The sequence below is a fragment of the Anomalospiza imberbis genome, chromosome Z (assembly GCF_031753505.1).
Source record: "Anomalospiza imberbis isolate Cuckoo-Finch-1a 21T00152 chromosome Z, ASM3175350v1, whole genome shotgun sequence".
NCBI lineage: Eukaryota > Metazoa > Chordata > Aves > Passeriformes > Viduidae > Anomalospiza > Anomalospiza imberbis.
Window position 1 is genome coordinate 11844681 of NC_089721.1, and position 19214 is coordinate 11863894.

At 40.1% G+C, this 19214-nt stretch overlaps 1 protein-coding gene across 2 annotated transcripts in view; it reads right to left on the bottom strand.

Moving 5' to 3' along the window:
* LOC137464683 (leukemia inhibitory factor receptor-like) overlaps nucleotides 1-19214 on the bottom strand; it is a 55719-nt gene that overhangs the window by 20688 nt on the left and 15817 nt on the right. For both annotated transcript variants that reach the window (XM_068176128.1, XM_068176127.1), the window contains exons 2-10: nucleotides 14249-14403; nucleotides 13469-13589; nucleotides 9247-9389; nucleotides 7664-7827; nucleotides 6706-6880; nucleotides 6220-6486; nucleotides 3985-4114; nucleotides 2064-2227; nucleotides 292-437 (exon numbers count right to left, since the gene is read on the bottom strand). In XM_068176128.1, the coding sequence (XP_068032229.1) occupies nucleotides 292-437; nucleotides 2064-2227; nucleotides 3985-4114; nucleotides 6220-6486; nucleotides 6706-6880; nucleotides 7664-7827; nucleotides 9247-9389; nucleotides 13469-13589; nucleotides 14249-14330 (1392 nt within the window). In that variant the 5' untranslated portion in view covers nucleotides 14331-14403. The remainder of the gene's footprint in view (nucleotides 1-291; nucleotides 438-2063; nucleotides 2228-3984; nucleotides 4115-6219; nucleotides 6487-6705; nucleotides 6881-7663; nucleotides 7828-9246; nucleotides 9390-13468; nucleotides 13590-14248; nucleotides 14404-19214) is intronic.

Sequence of the window (19214 nt, forward strand, 5' to 3'; positions counted from 1 at the left end):
TCTGTAGTGTTCAAAAAAACAAAAACAAAAAAAAACCAAAAAACAAACAAACAAACAAAAAAACCCACCCAAAACAAAAACAAAACAAAAAAAAAAACCAACCAACCAAAACAGGCAATAACAGACATGAGCAAAAAATTTTCTTTAGTAAATGAACTTCTACTCATTACTACATTAATGATTTAATAAGACCATCAGAATGAAGCTCTGAGTGAGAAATAAATTTCAAGTGTGATCAGTGAAAAAGTTTAGCATTTGTTCAACAAAATATCTTTTCAAAGCAATGCTTACCAGTTTTCTCTCAGAGTGACTACTGCTAATTTCAATTTGACATAGAAGCCTGGTTTCAGCAAAGCTGCCATTTATAAACCAACGCAGTTGAATGCTTGTAGAATTGTTCCCAGTAACAGTTAACTTTTCTGGGGTTTTCGGATGAACTTAAAAAATAAAGAAAAAAAACTTCAGTTATAAGAAAAATCCCCATTTACTATAGTTCAGAAAAATCTTATTTTAGAAGATCAGAGAGAATCAGAAGGATAAGTGTTTCAATCAGCAAGAGGAAAACTGGTGCTGGGAAAGCACCTGCAAGCACTCTCATTCCTGACTATCTTCTCAGCTAACAATTACGGAAACACATTTACTTAAGACTGAGTGTACTGCACACATGATAAGGAGTTGAGACAAAGAAAAAACATTTTTCCTCTTAACTGATTTTATCAAAAGGGGGAAACAGCAGCTATTTCAGATGACCACAAATAATGGATAAAATTTACTCAACTTTACTTCTGTGAAATTTTTAAATTAGGACTTAAAATCTGCAGACCAGGACAAAGGAGGATTCCTAAATGACCCCACCCCAAAAGTCCCTTCACAGAATTTTTCAATAATACTCAGCACTAACATTCACAGCTTTCAGAGAAAAAAATATCTGTTGGATTTCGTTCAGATACCTTAAGGAAATATGTACTGTGCTTTGGGAATTAAGCGGACAGTGCAGGAAAGAAAGAAAAGGAAACAAACAGGAAACAGCAGCATATCACCTGGGTGTGAAACAGCCTAGTTAACAATTAACAGAAACAAATTATGCTTTTCTCAACTCTGTCAATTTACTCTGACAATTCTAATCTCAGGCTAGTTGAACTGGGGCCTGGACAAAAAAAATGTACAATCCTCATGTTTAGTTCAGTTTTTTGGAGAACAGCAGAATACTGTAACCAGTAGGAATCCCTGAAATTTCAGCCATGACTGTGGAGGAGAAAAGGGTGGTGCAGGCAGTGCTACAGAGACGGTCATCTTCCTTTCCTTTTTTAAACTGAAGGTCTAAATGAGAGAAGTTTCTTCTTTCTCCAAACCCTGACAGCAGATGATCATGGCTATTACCAATAGCATGCAATAGTCCTCATATTACCTTCTGTCTTTTCACCTTATTTTTTTATGCTCTAAATCCTGCTGCTGTAAAATTGTGTAGTATTTTGTCCTATAAGCAGACACTGAAGTACAGGGTCATTTACATACAGGTTCATAAAGTTACACCTAAATTTTAATTGTTGATGTGTAATAGAACATGAAGCAAAACATAAACTTGCTCAGAGAAGCTGTGGATGCCTCATCCCTGGAAGTGCTCAAGGCAAGGTTGGACAGGACACTGAGCAACCTGATCCAGTGTGTGGCATCCCTGTCCATGGCAGGAGGTGGGGCATGGGGAGTGTGTGTGCTGTGCTGGAACTAAATGATTCTTAAGGTCCCTTCCAACCTCAGCCACTCTGGGATTCCATGATAAACAGCAGCTGTCTAATTATTAGATCACATATTAGCATTTATCACATAGCAGGCTGTCCAACAAAGCAGCACTGCGGTTAAGAACTGGCATCTCCCTGTACAGCTCATCATTGCCTCAAGACATGCCCTGAGTCATTTTCAATTTAAATTATTGAATATGGCAATAATCTGGTGACAATTAAGGAAAATAATGAAAAGTATACCATGTCAGAGCTCTTCAAACCTAAAACTAACAAACAGCAAGTAGTAAACATCTTTTTCCCCTTGTAAGTCATAAGTCTTACCTCTTTGAGTTATATCAACCAAAAGAGATGACTCTGCTTGCCCAATAGGATTGGAGACACCTAATATGAAATCATAGGTTTTTTGATCAGGCAGTACTGGAAAGCCACAAACATGATCTCTGTTCACTTCATTGTCTTCGCATGAAACATTTTTACCAGAAGTTCTACAAAGTAAAGAGGGGAAGGAAAAGCTTAATTTTTGAGCAAGTTCATTTCTAGCAACAATCAGAAGTCTAGACTGAAAACACGGTACAGAATGATGGGTTCAGTTCACATGGCTTACAGAATGATGCAATTGCAGAGGCATATCTAACACTACAACGCAGGTTAAAGTGGCATCAGTCATGACTTGCCCTGCTCACATGTGAAACTTTCCTCTTCCACTAGCATAACATTTCCATTCTCTCATTTCTCAAAAGCCAGGAAAACAGGTAGGTCCTGAAAAACCACCTTACAAGTCACAGCTAAGATTTTGATTTAACGTATCTTTGTTCAGATCAGCATACATTTGCATTTAAAGAATTTTCTTAATTGCTTTGTGAACTAGTGAGATGCTACACACATTGTCTTTCTATAAGCCCTGTCAAATATGAACTCAGGTTTGTTACCTGGAATATATCAACTAGTCCTAGCTGTCTTTTGGTCAAAAGCAGGAGAGGCAGTCTGATAACAGACAAGAATAGTGGTGCATCTTTAGGGATAAAATCTAAATTGTGTATCTGTATGTATGTAAATATATCTATTTTAATTACTATCTGTGTAAGCCTCTCACTCAGTAGCACAACTTTAACCAACTTCTTCTTCTTTCAGGCATTTTTACTCTGTTCTAGCTGAGCTCTGAGTTCAGTGGGGCTGACAATAAGGATGAGAATATTTATCCCGAAATGCATCATACTAATCTCACAGATTTGGGCTGAGGAAAACAAGACTGGACAATGTTCTTATAAGATTAATATGGGCAGTCAGTGACTGAAGTGCCTTTCCTGTGAATAACTGCCCTGTTTTGTCCACCTCTTTGCACCCTACCCAGTGGCTTTTTTAGCACTGGCATTCTACACGACATCTGTGACTATAACTCAAACCTCATTGCCTCCAGCATGCTTCTAAGCCACCATGAGACTCCGTTTCTCATCATTTTGTGTGACTCAGGCCTCTCCTGGCTTCTTTCCCTGACTGCTCCTTTGGAATGACACAAGAGCCTCCTCTCACCATGGGAATTTAACTCCTTACTAACTACTACTAATCAAAATCACCAACGAAGTGGTTGCAGTTTGCAAGTGCTATTCCAATATTTCTTCTTTTTTAATGCTTTACATGGCCTGGCCTTAAAGACTATGTAGTAGGACACTAGTTAACTGCTTCCTTTTGGTGAAACCAGTGTTATTTGTCCTTTTCAATGTTTTATGGGTAACATTTACTCTGCTTGCTCTAATTCTTAATGGCAGGAGAACAAATGGAGGCTAACTGCTATTTTCCCTAGTGGCATTTGGGAAATGCCTTACAACCTGTCTTACAATTGTTTCTCAGTGAACTTCTGTCATCCTGCTTAGCAGAAGCACAGTAAATGTCTAAATGATCTGACCCAGGTTTCATATAAAAAAATTAAAAATTAGTGATTGACTTCTACTATCTCCCTGTATTTTCATAGTGGCCTTGTATATATGTTGGCAACAGCCTGATACACTAAGCCCTTTATCTGATTGTAGGTTCATAATGGTATAAACCTAAGGGAAAGTTATCCTTAATTCCCATTGGAATTTTGCAGGGCTAGACCAGAGTTTTCCAAATTTAGCTTAGGTACAGCTTGCTGAGACTTTTGGAAGCAATCACATTTATATAGGTATGGTGCAGTAAGTCCCAGGCAGCAGTGGAGGTATTCCAGTTATATCCTTTTACTCCTTGTAGTGCTGATTAATTTTACCTTTCAAATAAGCTGTACTTTGTTCTTCGTTCTCCATACAGTCCACTGGGCCTGCCTGGTTCCCAGGTGCATTTTATTGTCAGAAAGTTGGGTGTTTCACAGCTGAGGTTTTGGGGACTATCAGGAGCATCTGTAGTATGAAAGGAAACCAAAACAGTTAGCTGAGGTTTTGCTATCCTAGTGTGACATTTGGGTTACTGGCTTCCTGAAAGCATTGGTCTTTTGTTTTGCTGGGTCTAAATTGCATGCTTCAAAAATACGTGGCAATAGCTACACCCCAACCACAGAAGTAATATACTTTAAAAAAATGACAATAAAATAGATAGATAATTATCAGCCCCATCTGACTAACACTTGACTCTAGAATTCTAAGTGGGTGGGTAATATGGCAAATCTCATGCAAACATGTTCACAAGCTCCAGGCTCTGACCTGGAAGTGTTTCACTGAAACTCTGCAAAGAGTTTTCTGAAATTCTGAGCATCAGTTCAGCCGCTGAGCAATGCAGGAATGCTGTCGGCTGTGCGTCACATTTTCTAACATGGAAGCCCCACTACTGCTTTGAATTCTCCAAACAAGTCGTGTCAAGAAAATAGTCTCTTTATCATGAATTCCATACTGAATTTGAAAATTAAAGCAGGCCCTGAATGGCTCATCCTCTTCACCATCGCTTTGGAAGTGTCCATCTTTTCCTTTTAGGTCTCGCTCTTTATGTCCATACTAGAGCAGTGTTGAGTGCCTTGCTGGAAAAGATGGGCAGTGCTCCCAATAGAGAGATTAACCATGCCAACATGAGACTAGGTCTTGTACACTTGAGGTGTATGAAACTGGAGAAGTTTGCCAAAAAGTATGCCAAAGGTAGAGCAACAATATCCACATAGAGATATATATCCCCTTCTCTCTGCCCTAGAGAAGGGGAAATAACACACAAGGCAACAACGGCAGCCTTAGTTCAGATTATGAGCAACGAGCCAGAAAAGAACACCTGTTCTGCTAGATCTAGGCTTAACCAAAGTGTTATGTATACATATTTACTTCCTTCTCCTTTTCCTCCCCTCACCAGCAAGAGGACCATAACAAGACCTCTTCCCACTAAGCAAGTACTACAAGAAGAAACACTGATAAAAACCAGATTTTGCATCCCATCTGTTAAAAAAAAAAAAAAAAACGTGCCGGAAAAACCTATGGGATTGTCACAGATTTCATTCTGTGACTGACTTATTTACCTGGAAGATTTTCCCAAAAAGCAAATTCTGCACAAGTAACGTTAACATCGTATATCACTGAGAAGTAATAAAAGGCTGAATTCTGTTTTGCATTTCCTAGTGAACCCTTAACAGACCAAGTCAATGACAGGATGCACAAGCTGGAGATCAGAACACACTTTCAAAATTATTCCAGTTTCTCCTGTCCTCTTCCTCAACCCCAAGGACCTTAAGTTCAAAGGCAGCCATTTGCAAGGGGGAATAGGATTCTAATGAGCAGCTATTGGAAGATGACAACTCTCAAATTTCCCGTGAGGAAAAAACATAAAAAGCTTTAAAGTGACTAATTATGGGGAAGAAGAATGTGGTACATTAAGTCATTTGTTTTAATAGGTATCTGTTTCTGGAACATATGTCTAAGCCTTAACATGGTTCAGAGAAGAAGATACACAGTGAGTTAGTATCTTTAAAGAAAACACTAAAAAGGAGTTTTAGAAGAATGCCTAGGAAAGAGGAATTACTGCCTAGTTACCTTTGCTGTAATTAGCTCCCAAAGAGCTTCTGCCCTGGATGAGCATCTGTTGTTGCTGCAATTTTAACTGCTGTCTTCATTTGACTGATTGGTAAATGAATGTTTGTACTTACAGTTCTTGCTCTTACTCTCACCTAGTCATGGACTATACTAGAACAGATGTACTGACAGAGACAGGGGTTGAATATTCATACGGCAACAAACTACTTGGCATTCCAGATCATGAAAAAGTACCTTAGAACAAGAGACCAATGAGAGAAGCACTGGGGCAGGTTCTAGAAAGGGCTTACATGGGTACTTTCTCATCCTTCCAGACTTGGTGTCTCCTCCATGAGCCAGCCTTTCCAAAGTAAAATCAAACAAGCACAATCCCCAGTTCAACTTCAAAACCAAACTTCAAAACTTTTTTCCCCAGGAGGCATAAAGCCACAATAGTACTTTTTTCCTAGCAGACTCAAAATTATTTTGATTTTCCTAAGGTCAGTAAACATGATACATACATCCTACAAACACGACACTTCCTTCCAATCCATTTTCGAGTCTGCACACTACATTTGTTCCACTGCTATTTGAAACGCTGGCATTTAGCACTCTGATGGCATGGCTTCGACGGCTCAGTTGGATCATTGTATAGGATTTTGATCCATAAGTCATATTTGTTACATGCTGATCTTCTTCATGGACACAACAAAATGTCAAATCTGAACCTACTGCCACCACAGGGTCCAGAGGAAACACTCCACTTCCACCAGGCTCGGTATCTTTTCCTAGCAGAGAAGGAAGAAAATAAACAAAAAAACCAAGAAACCTCACATGAACAATTTGCTATAAACACGGTGCTGTTCAGCTAAAATGTGACTGAGGAACACAGCAATGCATACAAATAAATATTTGCTAGGTTTCATTAACTAGTGCTCTTCCTCTGACTTTGGCTTAATTCTTATAAAGAAATAAAAGTCCATATGGTTGCAAGGGTACAAACATACCAGGGATCATTTTTGCTGGACTCCAGTCACTCCAATCCTTGGGGCCAACAAACTGTGTTGCATTGATGTAACAGCGAATCTTCACATAATGTGATGTGCACTCCAAAGGCATATCTGACGTCCAGTTCCAAGAAAGAATGATGTCTTCATGAGTCAGTTTTGAGTAGTAAGTAACCTGCAAAGGTTTTGCACCAAGAAATCAACCAAGACAGAGCTTATGAAGACCTATTAGTAATGACATATAATCTCCAAAGTGTCAACAGAATGGCAAATTAGGTGAAGTAAATCATAAAATCCTCATCAATTACTGGAGTGTTCTATCTAACTTTTAGTTGTGCTATGAATTTTCCTGGACAAAAGTCTAAGTTGCTAAACAGCCCACCAGCTAGGTAGACTGTCAGTCAGAAATACCAGGGGGCAGACATATGAGGGAGAGCAGAGGATTCCCATGCATTTAAAAAGGTATACTGCACCCTGGGCTTCTCATAGGCAGCAAAATGTTCCAACTTCTCAAAAATAAAACTTTTCTAATATCCCAGGCTGCACATTCTGTCTTTTCTCCATTAGTAAAATTTATAGCACAGAGGTACAAACTGGCCTGGAAGAACTCTGGTTACAAAAAAAGAAAAAAGTAAGCTGAGCATTCAGAGATGACCAAGACAGGAGACACTGTTGGAGATACAAAGACAATGGTGTAAAATATCTGCCAAAGTCCTAAGGAAGTTCTAATTCCAAAGACCCTGTACCAGAAAAAAAAATTGCTGTGACTAAGTACCAACAGTACAGTAGCCAGTGTTCTTGTAACTGTGAAATTTAACAAGAAGTTACCTGCCAGAAGCATGATTATACTCAGGTCCTACAAATTCATCATTCACAGTTTTTTTCAAGTGACCTCTCAGAACATTACCAAAGGCAAAAACTGTACATATATTTTTCATAAAAGAAGAAAGGGACTTACTTGTGTGACTACTTCCATAGCTTCTTTTCGGAGTATCTGAATCTCCCAAAGGGCATCCAGTCCATATGGGAAGATTGATCCATTATCACTCCACTTCAGATTTAATGTGGAAGTTGGAAAGTCAGGCATTAAACTAAGAATGTGTGGAGTGACAGGGACAAAGGCTTGAAAAAGAGGTGGGGGAAAAGAAAAAAAGCCATATTCAGGTCATTTGTCAGCAGTACCAGCTCTACAGATGTTTAACAGCCACATCTCTCTGCTCTGAACTGGCTAGTAACCATACAAATATGTAATTCAACCTCAGTAATTAGAACAAGGCTCTGTGTCTACTTGAGTATGAGAGTTCTCAGGAAAGCACAGGTGCTGATGAATCATCGGGTAGCATCTTCTTTTAATACCTCAGCATGTAGATGGGCGAGTAATTGATTGTGAATATGACTCTTCACAATGCATAGCAGGGAAGATATCCCATCTTTCCCAACCTTCCTTCAATACCACAGTGATAAAGGAAATATGGTGACAGTCTTTGAAGTGTGCATGAGAACACTTCTAGGGAGAACAGCGGAAAAAACATCCCCAAAAGAAGAAGCATGTTTTGGAGACCAGTAGGGAAGTGGGGACTGGCAACAAAAGGGAGAGTGGCGAGGAAGGAGACCAGAAGTACAGAATGGAAGAAGAGCACATGAGATTCTGAAGATCACAGGGAAAGTGATTTTAAGCTACAAGAAGTATTAAGGGCACGAGGTCCTGACAGGGACAAGACAGGGAGATTAAACAGAAGCATCTCTTCTACAAATGTGTTGTGGTGAAGCAAGAGGTTGAGAAACAGAGAAGAACCTTGGTAGTTCAAGGGTTATGGCAGTTTATCGGGCCTGGTGTAAGCTAAAACATTTTAAAAATATGTGTGATACATGCAACTTTAGTCCTGACCAAGGATCTGAGAGCCTGCAAAGTGTTCAGCACAATCAATACACTGCCCACAATAACCTGTGATGAACCTGAGAGACTTATCATGTTGACCAAATATGTTTGAGTTCTATTTTGTATAAGTTCTTGAGCTGCTCTTGACTGGAAACAGAACCATGGATAAGAAGTGTTACTGACATGAAAATTTGACTACACTGAAGGAGTAAGCAGGCAAACCAAAGGCAAAAACTAGACCAAGCATGGTAGATTGTGTCACTCCCATCCTCTTTTTACAATTTCCTTCTTTGCCTGGAATGAACTGGGAAAAAGTCAAATTTACTTATGTATGTAGATTAGGAATTTGTTTATAAATGCTTCCTAATTTATAACTAGGACTAAAAAGGGAGAAGAGTGAGTGATGTATCATTGCTGTATTTTGTTTTCCTCCTCACATTCTGCCCTTGATTTTTTCTGCTATGAACTATGGGTAAGAGGAGTATTCTTTCTTTTGAAGGGTTAGAGAAAACTATCTATGACATACGGAGGCTTCTCATGGAGTCAGCATATCAACATTCTATATACAGGAATGCTGCCCAAGAAACCTGCAAGCATACACATCTGAAAAGTGTATAGAGAGTATAAAGGCCTTCGGTACACACATATGACCTGATACTTACGGATGTCTTTCTGGTGAATTACAAATTCTTTGGTAGGAAAAACAGTTCCAGAGCTTCTGATTGTCACTGTGATGGAGCTCTCTGGGATTGGAATCTCAACCCTTCTCTCCTTAGTTTTAAAACACACTTGAGGGGTAAGATCACTAAAAAGAGAGGATTAAGCAGTTATTTTAGCTGATAGGAAGCTAAGGCAAGTTAAGTCCTATTCTTGCACACTAATAAAACATAAATTCTCTGTAATAAACAGAAAGCTCCATATCAAGTTTGTGAAGGAGTGAGACTTGCTTGGGCTTTGGTTAATATCAGATTAATGGCATTCCCTCATCTTTTAAGTCACTTTTGTCATAGTGGTTGGTTGTGCACTGGCTGCATAATGCAACCAATTAGTTGTTAAGAGAACACTTCAAAGTGAAAACCTCACTCTTTAACCAAAATCACAGAATTGTTAAGGTTGGAAAAAACCTTTAAGGTCATCAAATGCAACTGTTAACTGTGGTGTTATATTTTAGTTAAACGGTATACTCCGTCTCACCCCTGGAAAATGTACGGTTTATTCCAAGCCTGTGATCCTCCCCTGCAGTATCCTGTGTCTGTAATCCCATTGCCCAATCTGTTCCGCGCCCACTTTGAATCTCCCTGTTCAGTGTGCCGGGGGGACAGTTCTCTCTCTCTCTTCACCGGCTGGCCGGTGCTCTCTCAGCCCCTCTCTCCCCATCACTCCCCTTTCCCCCTCTCCCTCAGAAACCATGCTGCCTCCCGGGGGTAGGACCCCCAATAAACCCTCGTCTAATGAGCACCCTCAGAAGCCGTGTGGAGTCTCCTTGCTTGCCTGCTGCTACCAGCCACACAGCCTAGGGGGGTTCCCCTCGGGACTCCCTGCCCCGAAAAGTACTGCTACAGTTAACCTAGCACAAGCACCATGTTCACCATTCAACTATGTTCTCAACAGCCATATCCACGTGGTTTTTAACACTTTCAGGAATGCTGACTCCACCGCTTCCCTGGGCACTCTGTTCCAATGCAGACAACCATTTACAACTCTTGTCATGAAAAAAAAGATATTCTTACTATCTAATTAAACTTGAGGACAACAAAAGACATGTTTCTGAAACCTAGTCACCATGAATCAACATTTCAAAATAAGAAAAATAACCCAAACCAAATGTCGTGCTTTGACATGAAAGTGATTTTTTCAGGAAGTTGAGTAAACCAATCAGTGGTCAGGTTTGGAAATTGGCACCTGAAGTGACCACTGAAGATAGGGATACGCCTCTGAGAACACAGGGGGTTAAAAGCAGGAACTCCCAAGAGCTCGCTCTCTTTAGTTCTGGTCAGGGTGCTGTGCAAACCTCCCCTGCCCAGCCATGGGGTTGGGTGGGGGAGGGGAAGCCATGCAGCCTGGTCGAGGTGAGCCGAGGGGTAGAAGGACTGGAACCGAACCAGCTCCTGTGGACGGAAGGGTGGAGAGAAATGGAGATGTCTTTGTCATCCCCCCCCAGAGGGAAGAGACAGAGAGTCCGGACGGCACCTGTAACTTTGCCGGCGAGGAGGAGAAGGAGGGCGGCGGGGGGGAAGGCACCCAGCCTTGGCCTTGGGAATCGGCTGCTGGGCAGAGATATCAGCCATCCAGGGAGTCTGAGCTTTTAACCCTTTCCTGAGAAATGAAGGCTTTGTAAAATATTACTCCTCCTTGATTTGAAATAGAAGAGAGACAGTCTGGGATCTGAGATGATGGAAGAAGAAATTCTTGAGTTGGAAGGAGATGATGGAGTGGCTTGTGGCTGGACTTTTCTTGTTAGCCATAGACTGAACCAAATTCTCCTGACAGAAGCTGCACTTAGGGGGGTGCGTTGGTGTGCCAAGAGACCTGTTTCAGTGATTACCAGCAGAGGAGTAGAGAGAACAGAGGAGAGTTGGAGAAGGTGTGGAGAAGCCCTCTATCTTCAAGGAAGAAGAGGAGAAGAAGACCTCTGTTTTAGACCCTCAGCCCCAGGGGAAAATGGGGGGGACTGTAGCCCCAAAATGAGAAACTGAACTGTTGTCTCTTTTGGTCCATGGCAAAGCATCCTTAAAGGAGCCCTATGAGCAGTCTGTCCATGCACGGTGGTGAGAGCACTGTGACATGGAAAGGAGAGTGTCACCATGGCAGATTTTCTCCGGGCGGTTGCCACGTGTGACATGGAAACACAAGGGTGGCAATTGTGTTTCCTGGGGAGTCTGTGGCACAAGAGAGACTCCTGTCTCCCTTGAAAGATTGAGTATTTGAATATCTGAAGGGTGGCAACTTGATCAGGATTCTGGGTGGTGTCTCACTGTTGAGTTTGTTTGGAAATTAGGTGGGAGGAGGAGGGTGTTTTGGAAAGTCTTCATCCAGGATTCAGTGTTTGTAGTTTTTATAGCAGTAGTAGTTTAATAAAGTTCTTTTCTTTGTTACTGAGCTTGGGCCTGCTCTGCTCTGTTCCTGATCACATCTCACAGCAATTATTTAGAAAAGTACATTTTCATGGAGGCGCTGGCATCGCGCCAGTGTCAAACCATGACACCAAATCAAGTAGCATTGTCCCCTCCCTTTGTGTTTCCTGACTCACTCTCCCTCCATTTCTTTTCAAAGTGAGGGCACATGGGTTGAAAGAAGAGGATTACCACCCGTGTCCACATCTTAGAACAAATCTTTTAGCTCCCTTCTGCTGCTCAGTTCATAGAGAAAGAGCAGAGAGCAGGGCAGAGGATTCCTAAGATCCCAGGTGAAAATGTAGTCTGTTGCTTAATGTTTGTGTCGTGCTCAATACCATGTGATCTGGCTTTTGTCTAGAAGATGTAGATATATACAGGAAACAATAATGGATGGGTCAAGTCTCTTTGCTCATTATCACTGATATGCAACCAGAAAGGCAGAAAGTTTGGAAAAATCCAGACCTTCCTCTTGAGGGAATGACGGCAGGAAGGAAAGCAGAGAGAACAATGCCAGACTTCCTGCTGAGGGACTGTTACTCACTTATTAACTGGAACAGGACCCTGGAGCTCCCATCAGCTGGAGTCAAGAGCTTGGGTTGAACTCTTAAGATTCATACAAGTCTCTGGGCTAGCAAAGGCCAGCTGAGACTTGAGTGCTCAGAAAGGCTGGTCCTTTTTGGTACTGAGATATTATTAGAGGATGTTTAAGCAATTTAAAAACAAAACCTCTCTCCCTCAGGGATGTCAGCACCAAGCTCATCTCAGACTTTCTGCTTCAGGGACCCCAGTCTGTCTTGCTTTGCTAAGGAGAAACAGCAGCAGCTACACGATTGTTCCTGTTCAGAGGGAGTACCTCATGAACTCTGCACTTCTGAACTCTGGCCACAGAGTCATATATATGGTGTTTTTTAAATAGAAATGATAGCTGGCAATGCAGCAGGAATAATGAGACACAGAAAATCAAGTATGTAGGTGGACTAAGTGCAGCCAAGCCCTGGGACCCCAAGGAAAAGTCTGGGCTGCCTGCAGAATTTACAGGAGAAAAAAAAAGACAATACAAATATCTGGACTGGGGGCAGGATCGAGATGCAGAATGGAACTCATCCCTAGCACATAGTAAGTATTTGGCAGACACACAGCATGGGGAATTGAACATGTAGTTCTCATTAGTGAAAAAACACACAGAAGATTAAAGATTTTTTAAACTTTTCTCAAAATTCTTAACTTGCATCCACTTCAGAAAAGCTGTTTCAATTGTGAAATAATTTTTACCTTTCTTTAATACAGCTTAAAATTTATAAAGTTTCTAAGGTAGTTGCTGAGAGATTGTTCATGTTTTTCCACACAAAATCCATGAATCTCAACACTTGTGTCATATATTCTACTGCTTTGGCCCACAGCATCAGGATTCACTGCTTCCAACTCTCATTTCCTTTTGGACTAAACCTGTTTTGAAGATATCCCTCATGAAAACCCTGAGCAAGGGATAGGCAGACACACAGAAAAGTCTGAGTAAATAAGAGTATCTTCCAGTCCTTTGAAAGCAGCAAGCAGATTTTGGCAGGCAAATTATTAGCATGGAACAGCTTTGCCAGAAACCCTGCCATTGCCTGAGTTAACAGGGCCTAGGGGAAGCACCACCCAAGGAAAACTGGTGGGAAGATGCTGGGAAACAACAGCATCACAATTTCCATGGGCAGTGTCTGAGGAAAAATTGTACCTTCATCACAATTTGGTATTTTTTAACCAGGTATGTGGAGGGACTTACTTGGTAGTGTAGCAAAAGTCAGTTTGTCCATGTCTTCTTCTAGAAGAGACATCCCAAGTACAGAGCATTTTGTGTAAATTGTGCGTTACACATTTCAAATTCTGGGGGTCCCCTGGAGAGCCTGAAATCATGTAAGAAATACAGTAAAACACTGCAGGTCAAAAATGAGCAACTGTAAAACAACTGCTATTTTTCACATCTGTAGCCATTCTTCTGAAGTTTTTATTGCATGCATGTCTGGCCAGTATTTTAAAACTGTTGAATGATTTGTGTGCCTGATTAGACAGCCACAGACTCACAGACTTGCAGAAGTACCTGAAATCTGGATTTATACTCAAGCATATAACAGAGGCAGCTGCCTCTTTCCACAATACCCGTTCCTTGCCTAGCCTAATAAGCAGGCTTTGGGCCAATGGCAAAACCGTAAGCTTTGATTTTTGCTCTCCTCCATCTCATATATGGAGGGCAATTAATGACAGGACACTTAATGATAACGTGTGAAATGGCTGAAGAGAGCCAACATATACAGCAAAAAGGTTTTAATGCAGACATTTACATCAACACCCAATTTAACACCCAGTTTTGCACTGGTTTGCAAGATGCTGCTGGGTGCTGGTAGAAAGCAGAAACCAGGCCTGGCACTGCCTCCATCCCTGGGATGGTGTGGGGCCACAGAGGTGATGGGTTTTGAACATACATACAGCAGGAAAGCAATGCAATTACAAGGTACAGAAGCTACAGAGAAAAAGTAGTTACTTAATTACATTGCAATAAACTCACCTATCTCTTGGCTATACATTACGCTTCTTAAGCATAAAATAGCTAGTGCTAAAAGGCAGCGGAGGCTAGAGTTCTTCCACATTCTTCTACTGTTTGTTTTAAGAATAGCAGCTTTAAGCAGGAGTAAACATCATCTTCCAAAAAGCTGGTCAGTTCTAAAATTAAATACAGAAATAAAAAAAAAAAAGACCAAAGTTTAAATTCTGGACCTGGTATGCCACAAATACCACTTTTTGTCCTATATACTTTTCTTCTTCAGTAATGTTCCCAGGCATAGCAACTCCTTTTCCTTCATCTGGCAAACAAGTATCTTCTCTGTTACAAGTCCTTGATTCATGCATTTTCTCTAAGACATTTCCTCAAGAATCATAGACATATAAAACCCTACAGTTCATAGGTACTCTTCAGGACTATCTAATATCAGAACAGAACAGGCAGAGTATTGGCAGAGTATTCTCTTATGATAAACCTCTTCATCTTAGATGAAATGGCATATCTACAAAGGATATTGTATACCATGAATGGAAATGACCTCTGATTAATTTATGCATTTAAAACCAACACACCATCTGTTTTCTTCTTTCCTCTGCTCAATTCTCAAAAAGCTGTGATTCAAAGCTATGGGATGCCCAAGACATTGCAGAACCAGATCTGATCATCCAAGATCACTGGTTCAATCCAGTCTTAACTAGTAATGCCTGGAGGAAAAATAATGGAGAAAAAAAAGTGAGCCATTTCTTTATCAAAAAAATACTTCTTGCTGCAACTACTGATGTTAGAGTAAAAACTTCTCTGGAATATTATGTTAAGTGTGTTCATTGAAGATTTAACAAGTTTCTTGTTTTAAAAAGAGAAGGTCAGCTGTTCAGCAGGACCACTTAGTTCCATCCACACATCAAACACAATCAGATTTTGTTTTCAGAAGGGAAAAACTGCAGGAAAACCTATCCGAAATCTCATTTCTGGTGCATGGTTTCCCTGCTACCTGAAATCTGTGAAGACATAAGCACCCTTCCAGAGACCATAGCTCTCATGTAGCCAGAGGTCTTTTCAGCAACCAACAGCAGGAGCTGGATCATTTTCATGTTAGAATATGACCAAGTCTACCTGTCCTACAGAGCAGCTTTGTTCCCATTTTGTCCAGGATTCTATTCTGAAAGGCTCCTGACCTTGACTCAGAAATATCTTCCAAAGCCAGACGACTATGATCAGAATAACAAACTTTGTCTAGAAGTCTCTGTAATATTTAAAGAAACCCCTTTACTCTGAAGTTCCCTGTGCCAGGTCTGTGCTTCGTCATCCCATGTATTTTTATTAGCTTGGGTTTTTGTTTGTTTGTTTTTTTTAAGGAATCTTTCCTTAGGGGACAGCTGGAAATGCATGAAATGCTCTTCTGTCCATTACCAATCTGCACTGTGTGAGAAGAAACACAACAGCACTATGCCAAATAATCCAGAGCTCCTCACAAGAAGCCATTTCTCTTCTTTCTCTTGGTCTGCAATAACCAGGTTGAAGGAAAGGTCCAGGCAGCATAAGAGATGAGAGAAATACTATAGTCAAGACCACTGTTATATGTGAAGGGTACCCATAAAACTTAGCAATTATTTTAATTTCAGCATGCGCTCAAATCACTTGAAAACCTCACAAAACACATATTAATTTAAGCTACACTGCCCCCAGAAAGTATTTTTCATATATTCCTAATTTGTAATATCCATGCTGTGTAACTTGTTAAAAGCTAAATCAGGTGCAGAGGTTGACAAATCCAGGTAAAGATGAATCAAGAACCAACCAGTACATAAAATATATGATCTCTGCACCAAATTCCCCCTTTGCATTCTGGTGTATCTCAGGGTACTCGTATTTCACCATGTTATTAACAAAAATATGGGATGCTATCTCTAGGTTTAAATTTTGCACACAAACCTCTAACTTCATAAACAGCGTGAAGACCACTCAGACAAGCCTGGGAGTTACATTAATAAAATGACTGATTTCTATTTCAGTCTATGCAATATATGTAAATTTTATCTGTTTCTGAGGACTTCTTCAAAGGCTATTTCTGGTTTGCAGAAAAGTCCAAACCCAAAATTTCAAACTCTATAGCACAGTCAATTGACAGTCCTCTATCACCTGGCAAAGTCAAGGAAAGATTAAAAGGCACTGATGCCACTTGAAGACGAGAGAACTGAGCTGTTAATTAAATCCCAAGCCTCTCATATTAATCCCAAGTCTCTAAACACATTACCTGTGTAGATACATGAAAAACCTGCTTGGTCATGCCAGGTTTATGAGGTAGATTCAACAACTATGTGTGTGTATGTGTATTTTAAGAAAATCTGGTTTTCTGCACCTCTTTCAACACGTAGGTCACTGAGTTGTCCTCCTACTGCAGAAGTTTTAAGAGTAACATCATAGCAGTGCATTACAAGAAATCTGAGTCATACCAAGTTCTCATAACTCAAGAACAGTTTTAATTTCAGTTTCAGAGTCAGGCACAGAAGTGAACCTATGTAGTCTCACGCAGAGTAAGATGAGTCTTGTAAACCACAATCTTTCGTAACAAGAATAGACTCCCTAGTTCTTATTCACATTTTATAACTTGCTGAAAAGTTGGCAATTAGAATCCTCATGTCACATAATTAAATGCCATTAGTCAGGAGAAAAGACTCCCATTTATAGGCTTGTTTTAATTAAAAAGTTACAAAATAATTGAAGTACTTTAAAAATAGGAAGTTTACTTTCTTTGGATGAAAGCTGCCTTCCACCAGTTCAAGACTAACTCAGCAAGGCATGGATGTTTTTCCTTACCCTGAAAGATATGAAAAGCATATCATCCTCTAGACAGAGGTACTCTTAGGAGCAGGGATATTTATTTAGGACAAGAGAGCTCGACATTGTCAGAAGAAGGTAAAACCTTGACCGTGGTTGCCTGGAGTGCAACCAGAGCAGTTGTTACTAAATATAAATGTCTTTATTCTACAGGTCTTTGTTTTTAAAAGCAGTATAAAGGGTGTTACGTCCATTGTCTCCACCAGAAAAAAAGCCACTGGAATTAAACCACTTTTAACAGTTGTCCATCTTAAAAAATAGCACATCCCATAACCATCTCATTTCCTTGGGCCATATATTCATGTCACTTAACTGGCACTATCATCAGCATTCCAAATGTGCTCCACAACTATCTCTTGCTCCATTTTAAGCACATTACTTTGTCCTATCTCCAGCAGACAAAGAACAGTTTATCCTCTGCCTTGCAGCAACCTCTTACATAGAAGATGACTGATACCACATCTCTAATAGCACCTCCCTTAAAAGCTCCAATTTTTTTCACCATTTCCCAGTCTTAGTTTTTAGACTTCTGATCATTCCTGGAATAAACATTTCTCCATGAACCAAAGCTGCTGTATCCACAGTTTTGAAATATCTCTGCCCTGAGGCCTGAGCATTATCAAGAACAATGAAGGAACTTCCCTAAGGCAAACCTATGTATTTACACAGCCCATGCGATATTTGCTTTCTCCTACATTCAGACCTTGTTGACTCAATATCAGTGTGTGATCCAGCCTCAGATACTTACAAAGCTGCCACTTAGCTGTTTATTTAGTACTTCAGACCCCAGTCTCATCCTCAAACCTCCTGACTGTGCGTGTGTTTGCACAGCAAATTCACCTTAAAGTCTTTGCCTAAAAGGTCTTTGACTTTTGAAATTTTAAAATACTGAAAGAGCCTCCCATAAATCTATGCTAAATAAAAAATTTGTGGGCGCATACAGAAAGCATTCACATGCAAATTCATGCCATAACAACAGCAGGCTTGAATGGCAGGCTTCAGTGTAAACTGCCCTTCTTTAAGATCAACTACTACAAGCAGGATTCTATAATAAGTGTAGGAAGGTACAGCACACAGGAATTCCCTGACTTCCACCCAGGGCTTTATGTCATGCTACCCTTGCATCTGTGGTCAGAAAAAAGAAATTCTGAATTTCTTCTTACACAGACAAGGTAGCAAAAGAACAGTTAGATTCAGATTCTTAACCACTGAAGCCAGCAGTTGGTGGCCAATATTTAAAAGAGCTCAATAGTCATCGTGGACTTTTAAAGATGTTTTGATTCAGTCAGTGCATCTAGTGAAGATCAGATAGATGAGAAAGGGAAAAGGACTCCAAGACAATAATGGGAAAATATGTGAGGACAGCTTTGCTTCAAAATCTTGTCAGCTGTAAAGAAGGTTAAAGGTTCTGTGACAGAGAAAATGAGGGCAGCTAAGATATTACCAGTCTCTTTAGACTTAACCTCTTAAAGGGGAAAGCAGAAAATAACTGGTATGTCTCTTTCTGACTCTGTTATTACTTATTTCTTGGCTTAACTGGCTCTGTGTATCCTATTTTTTTTCAGCATAGCTGACCAAATGCTCAATTCTCTTAAAAAAAAAGTGTTTTCTTAGTGAGTTGTAACAGATCAGTTCTCTAAGCACAAAAGTTCTGCAAAGCTTTGTTGTACTTTTGAGTTTTCTGGTCTCCAAATGTATTTCATTGTCAAGTGCTTGGAAACCACTTTGAAAACAAACAAAACAGCTAAAAAAAAAAAGAAAAATCAATAATCTTTCCAGCCTGCTTTTTGCCTGCAGCCTGATCTGACAGTCATAAGCCTCCAGATACATTTTTTAAAAATGTCTATGAATTGAGGATTAGTTGCTGGAGTTTTTATAGATATACTTCTGCTCCAGAAGCAGATATCTGAAAAGAAATGGTTAAAAAGTCAGCTTATACAAAAGGTTTAGGAAACTAAGTGGAGAGGTCTAGATGAAACCATGAAATAAGTAAAAATATATGTAGTAAGTGCAAATGGAGAAGTGTCTTTGTCAATAAATTTTCTCAAGTTAAAATTTTTATTTTGCCTCCACAGCTAAAGGTATCATAATAATTTACCACCAAATGGGATATTAAAAGCTCTTAAGGAAAATT